The 18,795-nt window shown below is 40.1% G+C and overlaps 1 protein-coding gene across 1 annotated transcript in view; it reads left to right on the top strand.

The window, feature by feature from the left end:
• Positions 1-784: 784 nt before the first annotated feature.
• RALGAPB (Ral GTPase activating protein, beta subunit (non-catalytic)) overlaps positions 785-18,795 on the top strand; it is a gene marked incomplete at its 3' end in the record, with an annotated part of 37,995 nt that continues 19,984 nt past the window's right edge. The window contains exons 1-8 of the mRNA XM_009696933.1: positions 785-967; positions 1,623-1,825; positions 6,131-6,294; positions 6,958-7,144; positions 10,308-10,439; positions 11,612-11,790; positions 15,079-15,227; positions 15,337-15,553. Of these exons, the coding sequence (XP_009695235.1) occupies positions 785-967; positions 1,623-1,825; positions 6,131-6,294; positions 6,958-7,144; positions 10,308-10,439; positions 11,612-11,790; positions 15,079-15,227; positions 15,337-15,553 (1,414 nt within the window). The remainder of the gene's footprint in view (positions 968-1,622; positions 1,826-6,130; positions 6,295-6,957; positions 7,145-10,307; positions 10,440-11,611; positions 11,791-15,078; positions 15,228-15,336; positions 15,554-18,795) is intronic.

Here is an 18,795-nt window from a genome sequence, read left to right as displayed (position 1 = left end):
TGACTTTACAAGGATTTGAAATGCATTGGGGCATACCCTAATGCCTTAGGTTGGGTACCAGTATGCAACGTTATAATGAAACTATAAAGTGATACTGGGTTTAAGTTAGTGAACCACTGAGGCTCAGTCAGTCCTGAAAGAATTTCAAGTAAAGTGCACTCTTCATCATCAGTCAATCAAATTTTTCAACTACCAGTTCTTAGTAGCGCGTGCTGTAGGATAAATACTTTATGAATGCAAAAAGAGGCTGAATTTTTGTCTTCTGAGATGACTAAGATTTTCCTGAAAGCTTCCTGGTATGTATTTATGACTACTGTTGAGCTGAAAAATGGAACAAGGTATGAATTGGAGCCATTGCTTGTATTAACAAAATATTTGTAGAACTATGCTTTGTTTAGCCAAAGATGTCGTGTAAGTAAGAGCATCTTTCCTGCAAGGATGGTGCAAGCAGAAATTGTGTGAGGTGAAGTCACTTCTCAAGTTTAAGTGTCTCAGATGGGCTGCTAGTCCATAACTGAAACTTAGCTTTTTTTTTTTTTAAATATTACACTAACAGCTATATTAAAAAAAACAAAAAACATATTAAGGTTGAAAAACAGCTGTTGGAGTTTTTTCCAGGTCTTGAAATGTATGACACAAGCATGTACATCTTGAATTTACAAGGATCTGTGTTATGGCAAACAGCCTCGGTTTTGGTAACTCATGTCATAGACATTTCTACTAATTATGTCTTTTTTTCCTTCCTTGCCCCCAGGTGTTACTTGGATCGTAGCATAGAGGCACTATGTACTCAGAGTGGAGATCCTTGCATCTTGTAATTCAAAATGATCAGGGTAATACCAGTGTACTTCACAGCTATCCTGAAAATGTGGGGAGAGAAGTGGCAAATGCAGTGGTGCGTCCTCTTGGACAGGCTTTAATTACATCATCTGTTGGAAGTGAGAGTTTACTAAAAACAGACAAAGAAGTAAGTGCATTTCCTTAGAGATCATAGTTTCCTTCATGCTAGAGTGGCAACTTAATGATTTTCTATAGCCTCTTTTATTTTTCTCTCTTTAATAGTCCAAGTTTTATGAAGTGTGTTATATTTTTTAGGTCAGTCATCTACATAAGGCTTCTATTAACGGGTAGTTCATAGCAACAGTGTACTTCATGACCTAGTAGTAAGTGTTTGTCTGACCTTCTGTACCAGGAAGTTCAGGCTAAAGCAAACCAAAAAAAAGCCAACCAAGGAATTTAGCAGTTAACACAGAAAGCCTTTCTAATTACCTTCATTTTTGAAGTAACAATATGTGACTTTATACAGTACAAAATACTTTTTAAAAATCGTTACTAGAATTTGAAAATCTTCTATTACATCAGCTCTTGTGTGTTCTGAAGAGTTCTCTCTACAGGTTAGACTAAAGAGATTCAGGATTTAGAGTGATTTGCCGTTTATTCATAATCCTCATAATGTCATGATATACAAATTAATGACTTTGTGTTTTCTTGCAGTATATGTTAAATAGAATTGTCTATACCATGTAACTGCTGTTATTTTGTTGAGTTAGAACCAATGTGGTCTGACCATTGTTTACTTGCTAATATTTATTTTTAATAACTTTTGCTTTGTGTTTGATTAGGTAAAATGGACTATGGAGGTGGTTTGTTATGGACTGACCCTCCCTCTGGATGGGGATACTGTGAAATACTGTGTCGACGTATACACAGATTGGATTATGGCTCTTGTATTACCTAAGGACTCCATTCCTTTACCAGTTATTAAGGAACCAAACCTTTATGTTCAAAGCATTCTCAAACATCTCCAAAATCTCTTCGTGCCGAGGTAAGTGTTAGGGCCAGGACACTCAGGAGGCTCAGGAATTTGAAGCTGTAGTCAGCACGTAACCTGTCAAGGATGTCTGATGAGCCACGGAGGCTCTTGATTAAAACAGGACTGCTCTCGTTGCAAAATTAGGAGAAGGGTGTCTCTCCAAACCTGTTTTGTAATTTTCAGTAGCAGATTGAGTTCTTGCTGCTGTGTTTAGGTAACTAGAATTACAGATAATTCACAGACTTGAATGTTTACTGTTCTAAGAACTTGAAGAACTCTTTTAGACGCCTGGAGGGCAGAGGGAAAGGTTAAATGGCATCATTGTGTGACCATGTGCTTGGTATTGTGTAAAACTGAGATAAATAAGAGCACATCAGGGCAATCCCATGCTTTGTTTACTCAAGAGCTGACCACATTTCTGATATGCTGGAGCATCTTGCAGTAAGTGGCTGCTTTGTGCCTGCATCTTGCTGCCTGTTAAATGGGCATAATTATGCTGACTGTCTTTCACTGGTAGTTTTGAAAGAATCCTGTGGAGGAGTGTTTGCTATCTGACAGCCTGATGTTACATGAGACATCCTTGGATGATAAGGTTGAGATACACATGTTTCTAGGTCTTCGACAAAGTTATATTGTCAGAGTGCTCAAACATCATACTTTATTCATAGTTTATGACAAGTGTACCTGCTGCTGTTGAACACATGTTGGATAAGTAAGAAGAGATTATTTAATGGTGCCCTGTGAAACAGTACTTAAATATTAGCTACCTGAAATTACTTCAGATCAATGTTTAATATATGTCTGTAAGTACCAGATCATCTGCTTTTATTAGTATTAATAATGTATTACTGCAAGTGGCCTTCGAAGTGCTCTGCTGCACTTGGATTACTTAACTTTACCTGAAGGATTTGGTAATAAAGGGTTTTGAATAATAACTCATACAAATTCAGATGAATAGTTCATTTCTATTTATTGATTGCTTCAAAGTCTACCACCTAACCTTAGTTGTCATTGCTCTTAACTTGTAGTGAAAAAGGCGTTTTAATTCACATTAAAGGATGGTCAGGGCAATGGCACAAATCTGAGGAAAGCACGCTTCTGGATTAGACTTCTGCAGAAGGTTGTCTCTAAGCTTTAATACATGCAGAAGGAGGTCTACCATCTGGGAATCTTTATTACCTTGGCCCAGTAGAGAATGAATTCTTCACTAGTCCATTAAATAGTTCTTGCTGTGATCCTTTGAATGCTTTCACACCTGGGGCCCTGGTAGCAGGCCATTCGGTAGTCCTGTTTCTTGCATGCTGTTGGCACAAGCTGCCATTCCACCCTTCTCTCCCAACTTCATTGATGGAGCTCAATGCAGGATGGTAGACTGCACATGATGGCTGTTCAACAAAATAATTGACATTGAGAGACAGGGAAGGCTGGAAAATGGTTATTTTAAACACTTCCACGCCAGTATAACTATTCCATTGTTTTTCTTTCAAAAGCCTCTGAGTTGTGTTTGAAACACTGTTTTTTTTTATGGCTGCTGCTGTCAACACTTGATGTTCAAGTCCCTACTCTGTTTTCAAGAAAAAGTACTTCAGGTTTTGTCTTCTGGGGAGCTGTGTTCAGAATTCACTCCAGCAACAGGAAGACATTCTATAATGGAAATTAAATGAGAACCAAGTTGTGCACAACTTGCTTGAGTGAAAGCAAAGGCTCATATTCTTATGTGCCCGTGGAGGGGAAGATGAGAATAACTTACGGTTTTACTCAATTGATGCAGGGTGCTGGTGTGCTCCTGTAGAATAATTACCCAGGAGCTTTTGTAGCAACCTGCATTGAACTATCTCTTGGACAAGTCTCCTGTTATTCTGTTGAAAATACTAAGCCTTTACGATAAGCCTATGTCCTATGGAGAGTTATGATTAAAATAGCTTCCTTCCTCATCTTGGTTTCCTGGAAACGATGGAGCCATTGGCTTGGTTGCCCTGAAAGTGGTGGCCCAGAGCTGTGGTGAGCATTTCAGGCCCTGAGGAGTATGTATAGTTGAGGTTTGAAATGCAGCAGCCTTAAGTGAGCAATTCAACTTAAATAGCATCTCAGGAACATGTATACACCAAATACGAAGCAGGTGTATATAAATCATTCTAGTTGGAGTGCTCAGCTGAATCAAATGTTTACATGCACAGTCCTTGAAATAGTGTGGTGCTGAAGAATAAGAACAGTGAAAGATGGGCGAGTGAAATTGCCTTTCTTCTGCTGGGCTGACTAGAGAGAGGGTGCTTGCATCTTTCCTCCAGCACTGACCTTCTCTCCACTCCAATGAAATGAACATTCTTTTCTTAATGTATTTGAGCAGTCTCAGGTAACCCCCAGTCTTTCAGTCTTAGCAACCCTACGATATTCAGGAAGCCTTGCAGATTACTTAAGCCATAGTGGTGGTTACTACTGTCAGATAAAGTTTCAGTGCCGCAAAACCTTGTTGGAAGCACAGAAAGGAAAATATGAGAACCCTCTCCCTTTGCTTCCTTTCCCCAGGAGATTAAGGTGTAGATACCAGGATCTTCTGTGCAACTAAAACATCTGGAATTGCTTGAGAGATCACAGAACACGTGACTGTCCAAGTGTAGTAGACACTTTCTTGTAATAACTTCTACTTCTCATATGAAATCATGAGAACAATTCTTGTTGTGAAGGAGTGTGGGAACCAACAGGCTGGGTTCTGTAGAAATCTAGACACGAGTCTGCAAAATGCTGCAACCAAAGTTTGCCGTTCAGTTGACTTTGTGGACAAGAGGAGCTGATAGATGGATGGGGACTTCAGAGTTGCCTTTGCCAGGTTAGCTCAGAAGTATCCCATTAGTCATCTTGCATATGCAGCTCCTCCATGTAAGCCCCCTTTTTATAGGTTCTCTAAATTATTAGGGAAACAGGCTTTGTCTTGAAACAGGCTTTGAAACTTCAAGCTTATCAAGATTAAGGATATCTTTTGATTAAAGTATCTGCTTTGTTACTGCTCAGGGAAAAAACAGTGCTATAACCAAGGCAGGCCTTACTTGTCCCAAGCTTTGTTGTTCTACAGAGGCTATCTGTTAGGATCTAGCACTAGCATCAGGCAACCCACTGAAGTCCTGAACTGTGACTAGTTGTCTGCAATTTTGCATTGATATTATCTTGTCTCTTTGTAATCTTGTTTCCAGTACTGTAATACAACATTTGTTTTATCAAGGTAAGAGTTAATAGTATTTTTAAAGCATGTCTGTCAATAAGTGATCTCAATGCAAGCTACTAGTCTTTAAAAAAAACAGATCTCTAGATAGTGGATCAGCATGTTCTTGATATGCTTACCATGCAACGTGACTTGTGGGTCATACCACATTGAAAGTGTTTGGTACCAATCTGGTGGTAATACTACTTAGTAGTCCAGTGGAAGGTAATATGATTTTTTTGTCATCCCTCCAGTAAGTGGTAAGAGGGATGAGGAAATGGCGTACAAGTTGAAATGAGTTGCATATATCGCGCACTTTGATTTGTAATCCTCTGTTTCACCCTTCAAACTTTTAGCCTTCCTCAGCTCTGTTTACCAGTGTCTTCAGATACAGTCCAGAACATTTCACGTTACTATATTGTACCTCTTCTGCCTTGTCCAAACTAACTGATGGGAAGAGAGCATGCTGCTTTGTGCTGCTTCTGCAACACTTCACGTTGAGTGACTCAGCAGTGGCGGTGTGGAACTGGTTGTTACTATAAGGAAAGCCTTGATAATATCAACTTGTTCTATTTCTTCCTTCCTTATCCCCTCTTCCTTTAGTCTGATTTTCCTATTTAATCACCCTCTTCTAGAATTCCACCCCCGCCTCCCTAGTTCCAAGGAATTGGGGATAAGAGTTGGATCTACGTTAGAAGCAAGAGGAGAACTAGGAGGAATTTTAAATTAGTTTGCTGACAAGACTTTCTCCTAATGTTGCTACTTTCCTTCTGAATTATGTATGTAACAATTAGTGATGTCTTAACTACATTCTCGTCGTTTGGTCTAAGATAAATTCCTTTGGGATAATGGGTTGTGCTTGCTCAAGTTAGTGTTCACGCGATGGCGGTGAGCTCTCGGTCATGTAGAGAAGAATGTTAACGGTACATCTTGTACTCATTAAGGCAGTTAGGATGCTTAGAGACAGAGTTAGGGTGCATAGAAGCATATTAGCTCATGTTCTTGGCTCTTGTTCAATAATATTGATGTTTCCTCTTGTAACGGCTCAAAGTTCAGATTATTGTACTCATCACTTCATAGGTCTTGTTTAGCAACTCAAGTATTGTTTTCTTCTCTTGCAGGCCGGACCCAGGATCTAGTCAGATTAGATTGTGCTTGCAGGTTTTGAAAGCTGTCCAGAAACTGGCTCGCGAATCAACAATTATGGCAAGAGAAACCTGGGAGGTTTTATTATTATTTCTTCTTCAGATCAATGACACTCTTCTAGCAGCTCCAACTGTGCAAGGTTCATGTTCAACTTCCATTTGGTTCAATTACTGGCAAAACCTTTGACTGTGCTTGATGTTGAGCTGCCAGGGGGATGCGCGGAAACCTGTTAAAAGTTCTTAGTAGCCACCAAAGCACAACAGCTCGCTCTTAATTCTGCTACACTACTCTGAATTAAAGCATTGTCAGAAAAGACTAAATGATTCGGAGCTGAGTTTCCCTAGATGTATTTTTGCAGAACAGTGACTCTGTACAGCAACAGTTTGTGGTGAACAGTTTCGGACAACGTTGTTCTCTGTTTGTTTCACTGAAACCCCTATGTGTCTTGCTGTTTGACCTGTCTACTGGAAAATAATATTGTCAGTTTATACCTGTTTTTGAAAAAAAAAAAAGACATCAATATAGATAGAGTGCAATAGAAGACGGCCCAAGATCAGTGAATTCCCAGTGTCCCTTAGGGGCATGTGTGTGTGACTGGGCTTTATATATTATGTTTGGTCATGTAAAAAGGCTAATTGACTGTAGGAAACAATCAGGAATCACTCTTAAACAAAAGGTGATGGGAAAAAAAGAAAAGAACTTAAGAATCTTTACACACTTAAACTGAAATCTCCTTGGGGAAATATTTGCAGTTATTTTAGATTAAATACTCACTAAAGGTATGCTTTGTTTCTTTTATAAGGTGGCATTGCTGAGAATTTGGCTGAAAAATTAATTGGCGTGCTGTTTGAGGTGTGGTTACTAGCTTGTACACGGTGCTTTCCAACACCACCTTACTGGAAAACTGCCAAAGAGATGGTAGCCAACTGGCGACATCACCCTGCAGTAGTTGAGCAGTGGAGCAAGGTCATCTGTGCCCTTACTTCCAGGTAGGAGAAATCCCATGGTAACAGACACATGTCTACAGGGATGATCACAGTTGTACATGTTTTTCTCTGGAGTCGCTTTTTTGTGGAATGCACAGCAATCCAAAAGTGAATGAGCAAAACAAAGTGAGAGAACTTGCTGGTATCCTTGCCTTTTACTGTTTGTGTCTTCATTCTGCAAGTGAAGATCTGAATTGGATTGTCTCTGTTATTGTGGTATCTCAGTATCTCGCTGATATGTGGCACCTTACAGTGTGTGTATAGTAGTCTCCATCACTGTGACTTTTCATCATGTCCTGTGAAGAATGAGTCATGGATATTGGTGTAGCATTATAGTCTGTGTTTATTGGCAGTCACCACCACAATTATTAGGTGCTTGTTACTACTGCATGTTGCTGTGCTTGAGGTGACTCTTGGAGTCTGCCTCTCCTGCCCTGCGGCGCTGAAGGCATGCTATGGCTGCCTGGCACTTGTCCCCTGGCAGCAGGGATGCGACAGGTGGGAGGCAGGCCGCAGGCTCTCCTCTGAGCAGCAGCACTCTCCTCCAGACAGTATCGGAGGAGAGCTGTACCCAGCCTTGCTGGGCATGGGGGCAGTGAGGATCTGTGGGCTGTGGGGAAGGTTAGGCTGTAGTAGAAGGCCCTGAACAGTCTCAGTACCCTTAATACTGGGGTCTTTGTAGTATGAAGTCTTTGCGGGACAAATTTTGGCCTCTTGGAGGAAAGAACTAAATTAATTGTTGAGCATCAGGGGTCTGGGTCTCCTCCTCCCAGCTCTCCTGAGTCATCAGTAACCATTTCTATGAAAGTTCAAAGATGTCTTAAAATCGCTGCACTGTGGAAAAATTCAATAGTATGCTTTTCTGCTAGAGTTTATTTTAACTCTGAAGTCCTTTGCTTTTGAATTACCCGTAAGAATTCCAAGTGTGGATAGATTTTTTCCAGGTTGCGCAACTACTTGTTAAACTTGGGGGAAATAAAGCTGCAATACAAGTTCTGCATATTTCCCACGCTATTTCTTTAGCTATTTTTAGCTTGTTAGATGTAGCGTTGCATAACAGAAAATATTTTGTGATTCACTGATCTAAAAAGAACAGCTCTGTCTCAAAACATGCGTTGGTGTTTTGCTCCATGCACTATACCTACACTTTATCTTCCACTGTTGACTGACAGTCTTAGTTCTGTTGATGCGTAGTAATCTGCAGGTTTTCTGTAATGTTTTAGTCTGCTGTTCAGTAACATTGTTTTACGCCTAATACTTAGAAAACTGAACTCCTCTGAGGCTAACTTTAGGTTCAGTGGTATTTTAACTGCACTTCTAATACCTCAGTGAAGCTCCAGCTTCAAACAGTTAAAGTGTTGTTTTAGTAGAGTTTTCTGATTTGGGTTATTAGCAATAAGCTGAGAGTAAATGTCTCAACTTAAAACTGCATGGAAAATTGTATTTGGAAATCTGTACACATGTGCAGTGTTAATTTGTGTCCATAGCTGTGACTTCACAGCAGGACGAAACTAAGGTCTTATTTGTGTTACCATACCAATAGATAATACATTTACCCATCTAACGTGCTTTAAGTCTATTTTAACTCTTGGATGTGTGGATTACATTTGATTTTTGTTTTCAGTTATTCTTGAAAATATCCCAAACTTCAGGTTTGGCCATGCTCCTTGAAAAACTGATTTTTTGCAGTTCGTATGGGGAGAATTGTCAAGAAGTGCAGTCTACTGCAGGACAGAGATGGGGGACAGGACTTTGCATGGGGTGTGCCTGACTCTTCTGGGTTTGTCAGAGCTATGTAATTCCTCAGCAAAAACCTCCTACGGGGTGATACCTCTGGGGCACTAGATGTAAATGGGTGCTGAGGCATCAGTGTGTCATACTGGAAAGAAATTACTGCCTAGTACAGGTGTGTCTTTCTGATTTGGACTTGAAGAAGGCCTGATGTCATAAAGCTCATTTGCTTTTCTGTCCAAGCTAGTTACTGTGATAGACTGATTTCAAACACACTTGGAGTGTATTTTGCATTAGTTGGCTGCAAGTTACTGTAGTGCCCAGTGCTGGGGGAAGTGGAAGATGGTAATTCATCCTGCTTAACTCTTGGTTTAGGGGTCAGCCATAGACCTGACCTCTCCTCTCCTCTCCTCTCCTTTCTCCTAGTTGTTATGACTTTATCTCTGTAAAACTATATGGCTTTGTAAGTGGGCAATGATGAACGGAACATTTCTGGTCCATTACGAGCAGCTCTAAGCTTAGAAAAAAGGGTGTGGTAACTGAAGCGAGAAATAGTGCTGAAACTGAGTTTAGCTTAGGGAAATACAAAAACTGATTTCTGGGAATGTTAGGATACTGAGAAGGTGCAACTCGGATCTCTTCCATCCTTTTAGAGAACACCAAGATTATGTTGATCAGGGAAATTGATCTATAAATTTGCAAAGCTGAGGACGAAGCCAGAGTCAAATCAGACAGCAGTGGCTCAGTGAAGCCTATTGGTGACTGGTCAGGTAGTTGCAGCACTTCTAGAGAAAGATCTCCATTTATTTACGCCATTATCCTCATGATACTGCATTGCTGTGAAGCCCTCTATGGATTTGCTCTTCTGCAACTCCCAGCTTCTGCAAAATGTAGTGCATCTTTTTTGAAGAGCTTGCTGCTTTATGGATTGCAAATCCCGTGCTGCTGGTAGGATGGCATCGAATGTTGCTCAGTGTGCTGGTGGAAATTGTAAGTAAACAGTAACTTGGGATTTAGACCTGTAATCTACTGTGACTTGCTGGTGTCATTGGACACTTTAGCTAAAGAGCCTTGAGAATAAGGGCTTAAATTCCCTTTTTTTTTTTCTTTTCTTTTTTCCCTTTCCTTTCATTTGTAACATCCTGTTGGTTACATATGTGCCTATGTTAATTGGTAACCCCCCTGGCCAAACAGATGGGAGAGCTGCTATGAGGTGTTATGCCTTAGTAGCTCCCTGATTTGGTTGGACCTTTGGGCAGGCTCCAAGGTGTATACCCTTCAAAGCTTAAAATGGGGATCTCTAGGAAAACTTGGGATGTTGCATCGTTGCTTGTAGGCTCACCTGTGGACTGCTGATTCCTCTGAGGCTCAAACGCGCTGTTAAGTTTTTGAGGAGTATTAACTGAACGACAAATCTGTCTGACTTGCTTTCTAGATTGCTGCGTTTTACATATGGACCTTCATTTCCTCCATTTAAAATTCCTGATGAAGATGCTGGTCTGATTCCTCCTGAAATGGATAATGAGTGTGTTGCACAAACTTGGTTTCGCTTTTTACATATGCTGAGGTATTGTAATTACAGCCATCCCTTGTTTGTCTTCTTGCATAATTTCTATAAATTTGCATGACAAATGAAAAATTAATCTGGAGATTGCTACGATTAAGCACCTAAATAGAATAAAGTACGAGAGGCTTGTACCAGTGCCCTGCAGCAGTTCAGGGCAAGGTTGTGAGTGGGATGTTCAACTTTGAACTCTAACTCTTTCAGAATGTGAACTGGTTCATGTAATTAAAAATTGTTTAGCTATTTGGCATTTTGGAGGATCTGAAAAATAAGACTTCAATACAATTTTGTTTCTCTGAGATAGCAAACAGGAAAAGCAAAACAATAGCTCTGAGAGATGTATACTGCTTCCATTTATTCTCCAGGGTCTTAAATTTAATCTACAAAAGATTATTTTTAAAATGGGTGTATCTCTTTGTTCTTATGAAGAAAGATACACAGTTAATTTTAACATCCACGTTACTCTTCCTTAAACATACAACAGAACCAAGTGGCATGCTTGGTTTTAAAGATTCTTGGGAATGGCATTATTCTGAATGGCCATAATATTAAACTTTTCATATAAGACATTGTTTACTGATCAGAGCTAGCTAAATGTTAGCCTGTTTAAAATCTACTTCTTAACTAACTTAAAAAAAAAAAAAATCTGTTCTTTTTTCTTCATTTGTGATAGTACTGTCACAAGTACTGTTCCCTTCAAATCTGGAATTGCTGTTACAGGATTTGTATCAGTCAGGAAAAATTGCTCAGACTTTTACAACCCACTCCCTTTCTTGTCACTGTTTGCTGGCAATAGTTAATTAATTGATTACCTTTTGAGAATAATTTTAACAATGTAAGGACCTCTTAAACTGAGTTCAAAAGACCTCATAAGTAATTAATATTACTGCAATGGTGGGATTATTCTATCAAGTGTATGCTCTGGTTCATTGGATCTTAATAAAATGATTCAGCGTATTTGGGTAATGTTTGAAGTGAAGACAATTAAGTACTGCCAACGCAGGAAGTGAAAATTGACTTCCTGTGATGGAGTAACAGCTAAAAATATATTGATATTAGAGGCTGTTTTGTTTTGTTATTTAAATGCCTTATACCATTGCATCTTTAAGTATTTTTAAAATCCTAACAGCTGTTCTTAAACTGACTAAAATATATTTTGTTCTTTTTGTGTGCAGTAATCCTGTGGATTTGAGTAACCCAGCCATTATTAGCTCTACCCCCAAATTTCAGGAGCAGTTTCTGAATGTCAGTGGGATGACTCAAGAACTGAATCAGTACCCCTGCCTTAAACATCTGCCTCAAATATTCTTTCGTGCCATGCGTGGGATCAGCTGTTTAGTGGATGCATTCCTAGGTAATGCTTTTGTCTTACCTGTGGATAGCTAGGAATAGTAACTTAATAATTATTTTATTCTGTTAAATACATCTTCTCCATAAATACAGTCATAACAATTTATCATTTGCAAGTATATCCTGGAATTGATAGGGAAGGGACCTCAGGTCACTTTTAAATGACCATCTGTATACACAAAAATAATATTTGAATGCACAAAGTTGTAGATAGCCTTAATTTCAAATGCAAAACAAATAAATAAACATGAAGTCTAAAATAAAACCAACCATCTCTTCCCCAAACAAAGCTTCTTTCTCTTTTTGTCTAATCAACAACACAAGTGTTAGGCTTTGAGCATGTTGTGAGCTCTGACCACTTTGTTTATAAACTTTGTGGCAACAGCTGTATGCAGTGCCTGCTTTTATCAGGTACTGAATTTTGACTGTCATCTTCAGATCTTTATGCTGCAAGTGCCAGTTTCACTTGGTACTTGTCACCCATTAATCATAAACTGCTGAGAAGAAAGGCTATGTTTCCTTGTGTCTGCTGGTAACTGAGTAGCTGAAATTTTACTGGAAGGTAAAGTTCATGTAAGCACTAGCTGGTAAGTTAAATAACACTATATAGCACCTGAAATCTAAAGCATTATTCTTGGTATACTTCAGGCTTATTAAAAATTTTTCAGAGAAAACATGCTATTGTAAACTTTGAAGAGCTGCCTATCTCCTACTGCTTTTTTGCTTAAATGTGTGCAAACAAGTGTTGTCATCTGCCAGAAGTGTGAGCTGATGTGAGACTGCAGAAGACTTGAGCAGATACATAAACTGTGTTCAGAAAAAAAAACTGGCTGTGGAATTAGACTGTCAACTTTTACATGTTGTTTGTCTTTTTGAAAAACCTGAATGGTTTAGTCCTTTTAAACAAAACACCTTAAGATCCTCCTGTCTCGCTGAATTATAAGATCCTTTTTACTAGAAATACATTCTGTGTTTCTGTAAAAATATTGCAAGGAAAAGGTTATCAGTACTGTATTCCCCACTACAAACAAGTTTTTGTCACTACAGATTTCACTTTTGTAGAAATAGCTTTGTTTAAAAAGTGATGTAAAAGAGCAAATGGTCATTTTTCTTAAGCTGTGATACCAAATCTTGAAACCTGTTGTGTCCACTGTGTTCTTGCAGATGTCTTACCACCAATTCTAAGGAATTTTAATGATTGCTTTTTACTAATACCAGATGTGAGATTTAAAATATTCAGTAGAGTAGTCTGTCAAATACCATAATTTGTTAAAGAAGGATTGTATATAGGCAATATATAGCATAACCTTACGAAAAGAACCTCTTTGTGTTACTCTGTCAAACTTTATCTTCCTACCTATGATCATGGGATTTGGCAGTCTACACTGTCACAATAATTAATAAAAAAGGTCCAACTGAGCATTGGTAAAGGTGTTTCTCTGAAGTGTCTTTTGCTGGCTGTGTGAGCTGAATTAAAAACTTTTTAAAAAGCTGTTGAACATAGCATGCATTGAGGAAAAACATACTATATCCAAGGTTTTTGTGGAAGTGTGGTTAGTAATTAATTTTCAGTGAAGAAAACAGTTTGTAATGCAAGACTCATGAGGGGGGCATCTTGCAGTGGAGGCAGAGGAAGAAGCTGAGCAGCTGTTGGCTTTGCACAGTGCATGCACCTCTGCTGGGATAGCTGTTGTAGCAAATTCCTCTTGGACCTTAAAAATAGTCTGGGGTTCTTATCTGAGACTTTTAAACTGCTAATGGTGTGGTAGTCCTTTTTGTGTTCTGCATCTGACTGCCTGAGACTCCGTTCCCACTGAGGCGACGGCGATTGCATACACAGCTCCTCGTCTGGATGCAGTGGTGGGGCTGTGTTACAGTGCCTGGGCTTGGGTCCTTCCACAGCGGCTGGCTGGGAGTGCTCCTGTGGGCCCCGGCAGCCCAGGCTCTCCTGTGAGCATGGCAGGAGCTGTGCTCTCTGCCTGAGCTCTTGGTACGACGTTGAATTGTAGATTTCAGACTTCTGAAGATCTCATGTAGCAAGATGAAACACCTAGGGTAATGATAGCCCACCTGGAGTTCAAAGACAAAGACTGCAGACTATGATGCACTCGGGCACAGGAGAGCTCTTGGTGAATTTAAATTCAAGCTGTAGGTGTGGATGAGTGTGCTCAGGCAGACTTTAGAGCTGCTGTATGGACCCCTTCAGCTGAGGTCAATGGGAGATCTCATTGCCTTCTTCCCCAAGTGCCAAAACACATGGGTTTTTATCTCTCCCTCCCTGATTTGTACCTATGTGATGTGTGTGTTTGGAAGAATACTGCATCCTCTTTTCCAAAGAACGACCAAACCAGTACATTTCATAGTGTGTGCTCTGCCCTCTGCATGGGGTGTAACACTAGTGGTTTAGCAGGAGTTAGTTGTTCTGTAATGTGTTACGAAAAGTACTTGGGTGCTTTAATTAAAATGGTCAAAAAAAAAAAATCTGTGTCAAATCTTTGAGCACACTTGCAATTCCATGCTTAGTTTTTCAAGTGGGGTGTGAGGGTGGGTGGTATTCATTGAAATGGGGAGAAGTGGTGTTTATCACCTTCAAGTTTTGCAGAGAACTAGTTGCCTCTGATTCTGACTGGGAAGAGGAGCTTTATACACCACAACTATTTCCCTGAAGCTGGGTAAAGACTGATCTAATGTCCTCCTGCTGCCAGAAAAATTACACTTTGCTCTGCTTTCTTACCTCATCTCTTGTACTGACTTAATATTTGACTGTTCAGCAAGCTGACTCAGCTCACAAAACCGGCAGAAAACTGCATGGTGGATGGGTTTCATCTTAATTTGATGAGCTAAGTTGGCTTTGAAGGGTCAGACATCTTAGAGATGTCTCAGAATGGGGTGGGAGAGGTATGGTTGGGAAGGAAAGGCAAAGGTGAGAGGCATCTGAATTTTGGCAGGAGTGAGCTGTTAAATTGGCTTTGGCAAATGAACCTTGACCCTTTCCCTCTGCCTACTCCTAGACTTGGTCCTCCCTGTGCCATTTCCTACGATCTTAAGGTGTAGTGTTCATTGGTGGGTTTTATTAATTTCCTTATCTAATGTAAACAGGGTTTTCTTTTGCTTGTGCATTTATTTCTGCTACTAGTAAAAGGGGAAAGATGTTTTTCTTACTATTTCTGTTTTGCAGGGCAGAGGGGAAAGCTAGTCTGTTTAGAGAAGGCCGAGATGCTTACTAACTGGGCTGCTGTGTATGAGCCTATGGAATTCTTGCTGAAAGCTTGCTTTATTTCTTGATCTACAGGCATTTCACGACCTCGATCAGATAGCGCACCGCCCACGCCAGTAAATAGGCTGAGCATGCCCCAGAACACTGCTATCAACACCACTCCACCCCATAACCGAAGGCATCGGGCAGTGACTGTGAATAAAGCAACGATGAAAACCAGCACTGTAAGATTTCATATTCTGTTTTTAAGTAGCTGCCCTTTTAATAGTTTGCTCGGTTAGAGGAAGTAATTTCCTTGCTTCTAGGAGCTGATCTGTTCTTCTGTTCAAATAGGTAACTACTGCACATACTTCAAAAGTGCAGCACCAACCCTCCTCTACTTCTCCGCTCTCTAGCCCGAACCAGACAAGTTCTGAGCCACGGCCGCTACCAGCTCCTCGTAGGCCAAAGGTTAACAGCATCTTGAACCTCTTTGGTTCATGGTTATTTGATGCAGCATTTGTCCACTGTAAACTTCATAATGGAATAAACAGAGACAGCAGCATGACTGGTAAATATTACCGAAAAATATATGTATGCTTTTTTTCTTGTTTTCTTGACATTTCCTACCTGCAAGATTAACATATGCATAATCAAAAAAAAAAAAAAATCAGAAGTGCTATATTGTGGTTAACCCCTCCCAGCTGAGCCAGCACCTGTTATTGGCCAAGCAGGTGTTTGGGGGCTTTAAAATTTTTTTAAAAATCACTTGTTGCTATTAAACACTCCCTTGCTCTAACAAGCATGGCAGTCTGAACTATGCTAGTGGGCAGAAATTTATTAAGTGAAGGAAATAATGTGATAAAAGAGTCCACTTCCTAATTTGAAATCTGCTTTAAGTATCTCTGAGTAATAGCAACTTTTTATAGTGACTCTTTAACATTTGAAAAATTGTCAAACATCACTCCAGATACTGCACAAAGTGGTAATTCTCCTTGGTTTTGGAGAGTGTTATGAAAACAGAAGTCCTTAAAATAGCAAGTTCCTGCCTTTGACAGTTGCCATGTGTTTCCATATATTGCTTGATACCTTAGTTGTCTTCAGTCATTAGCTGCTAGATTTATTTTTTCTCCTGTGATTTGCTCAGCTTTAGAGGTTAGATGTTTTGACACATGATAGCAGAATTAGTGCTCTGCTCGGAGAGGTTTTTTGGTACTCTTCTTCCTTTTGGTGATAATATTCAGAAAGAATAAACTTCCTCACTCCTTGCATTTTTCCTGTTCTTCATGTAGTATTTTGAATGTCTGCTAAGCTCTTCCAAGAGATCTGTCTACCAGGGGCTCACTGGCTTAAGTAAGAAAAATAGGAGGCAGAGGTTTGTTGTAGAAAGTTGGGTTTCTAGTGGGACTTAACAGCAGCAGTTAAACTGATGATCTTCCTTGTTTGTTGTGGAGGCAATGGGTTTACAATTTGGGATCTGTTAAAGGTATTTTTATTCAGCACATGGTTTTTGAAAGCATTCAGTTGTGGATTTCTGTGGTAGGAGATTCAAGACCCTCTAAAAGGCCTATGACACATTCATTACTAGAGAAATAGCTGAGCTTAGGAAGGAGTAAGGCATAATTTGATAGTGTCTTCAGTTGCATATGCAGCTAATGTATGTCTGTATTTAATGCCTTTCAGATTGATTGGTTCATTTTAATTTTAACATAACCTGTATCTTGAGCAATTTTAATGAAGTGCTTAATCTGAAAAGGGTGTCAGCTGAGATGCTGCATATGCAGCGGTGTCAGCTGTAAACAGGGGTGTTGTGATTTTAGCAGAAGTACAGAGTCATCTGAAATCAAAATGATTGACTTCCTTCAAGGGGTTCCAGGGCCTTCTATTCATATATGCAATGTCTTCAGTTGCCTAACAGCAGTCAGAAAATTGTCATATTGCTAGCCTTACAGAGGGACTTTCTAGCTTCATGAAAACTAGAAACAACTATTTGGGAATGGCTTGATTCTGTTCCTCCTCTGGGCTTTTCAGAGCTGTCCATAGCGAGACCAGTCTTTGTGTGTCACATGTTCTGCCATTTATTAGCAGCAGTGGATCTGAGAGAATTATGTTGGTGGAAACCCAGAAAACCGACTGTGTTATGTCCCACTTTTCTACCGATTTGGAAGATAGAATTAACTTATGGAATTTAGTTAAGTGTTTGCTGCCCTTCCAGGATGCAGTGAGTGTTGTTACTGCTGTGTAAAGTACTGGTCACAGCAATGCCATGGCAGGCTGTTGGAAGGCGAGCGAACTGAAGATGGACCCCTACTGCTGAAACTCTGTAGAGAGGCACCAAAGTCTGATTACTTGATTTCTCCTTTTGGATAAATCCTTTTGCTCAGCCTCTGCTTTAGGTGGGAAAATGTAGCAAGACTTGTAAAGGGCTAGGCGCTTGCAGTTTCTGTTGACTTGAAGCAGTAGTGTCTTTTAAATCAGGTTTAACTCCAAATTGAAAAGCATCCGTTGTGGGAGTCAGCGTGTGAAGCCGGATGTGTCCAGGTGGAGTCTTTTCCTCCAGGCACAGGGTAAGGTAGGAGATGCTGTGCTGGACTGATGATGTGGGCCCGGAGGGTCCCCCTCCATCACACAAGTGGGGCCCATCAGTAATCATCAGATCTGCATGATGTGCCTGTCCACCTGCCTCTGCTTATGCTACCCAATATAGATGTGGCTTGAAGAAAGAGGGCAGCAGAGAAGTGATGGTTAACTGCCACAATCCCTGCCCTTAGGAGAGCGGACAAAAATAAATCTGCTTCTTTTTGGCTGCAAGTTGTCTATACCTGTACATCATGGTCCATCTGCTGTCTTCTGTAGCCTGGTAAAGTAACGTTTTTGCCACTAGCTTGAGTGTTCTTACCATGTTTGACACTGCTGTTGATAATTAGCTTCAGGAAGCACTATTGTTTTTATGGATGCTTTAAATATTTTATGATTGGGAACTATCTGCACTTAAAATCAGCTTTGCTAAGTTTTATTGTCTTCCACTGGCCCACAGGCATTATTTTTCTTTTAGATCTCGGACTGCAGCTGTATGAGATCTCAACAGCTTTAAACCCTTCTAATGTTCATTTTATTTTGATGCCACACAGTTAAGAATTTCTTCTCTCTTAGCTCTCTGATATGATCTCTGTGTTTCATTGCTGCCTGGAGGACTGGGGACCATTTTGAAAAAGAAAGAGGTGAAATATCTTGCTCCTTGGTCCTGCAGAGAGATCCCCTGCCCAGGGACATCTTTCTGGAACACTGCATTTTCAAGTGCATGTTTCTTACTCCTCTTCTGTCATGTGACACGTTCTCAATGAGAACCCAAATGACATGATTTCTAAAGAGGTATTCATGAGCTAAATGCGAGTGCCTAACAAGTAACCCTGTGGACGAGCTACAGTCTCAAGTTCTAGTTCAGAATTTAGTTCACTTCCTTTAAATGAACCCTGCTGATTCACATGGACTAGCACATTGTCCTTCTTCCATCTTAGAGCCCAAGTCTTTTTGACGAGCTTTAGGAAGTAAAGAGCAGTTGATCGGGGCTGATGTGAATGACTGCCTGTCTACCCTTGCTTTTTTCTTGTCCTGGAGCTTCACATATCTTTCTGCTTGACCTCTGTAACATCCAGAAAGGAAGTCAGGAAAAATGACTGGTGGAAAAAATGTGCAGCTTTTTGTAGGTTCTGAGGTGAAAAATACCTGTATGGGTGGAAGGGTGACAGAATTTGTTCTACTTGACCCTGCTTTGGGAGTGGTGGGGGCACTGACTGTGTAATCTCTAGAGGT

Source organism: Cariama cristata, unplaced genomic scaffold (assembly GCF_000690535.1).
Source record: "Cariama cristata isolate BGI_N322 unplaced genomic scaffold, ASM69053v1 scaffold15303, whole genome shotgun sequence".
Classification (NCBI taxonomy): domain Eukaryota; kingdom Metazoa; phylum Chordata; class Aves; order Cariamiformes; family Cariamidae; genus Cariama; species Cariama cristata.
Note: the sequence above shows the minus strand (reverse complement) of the source record. Positions and strands in the feature narration are given on the sequence as shown.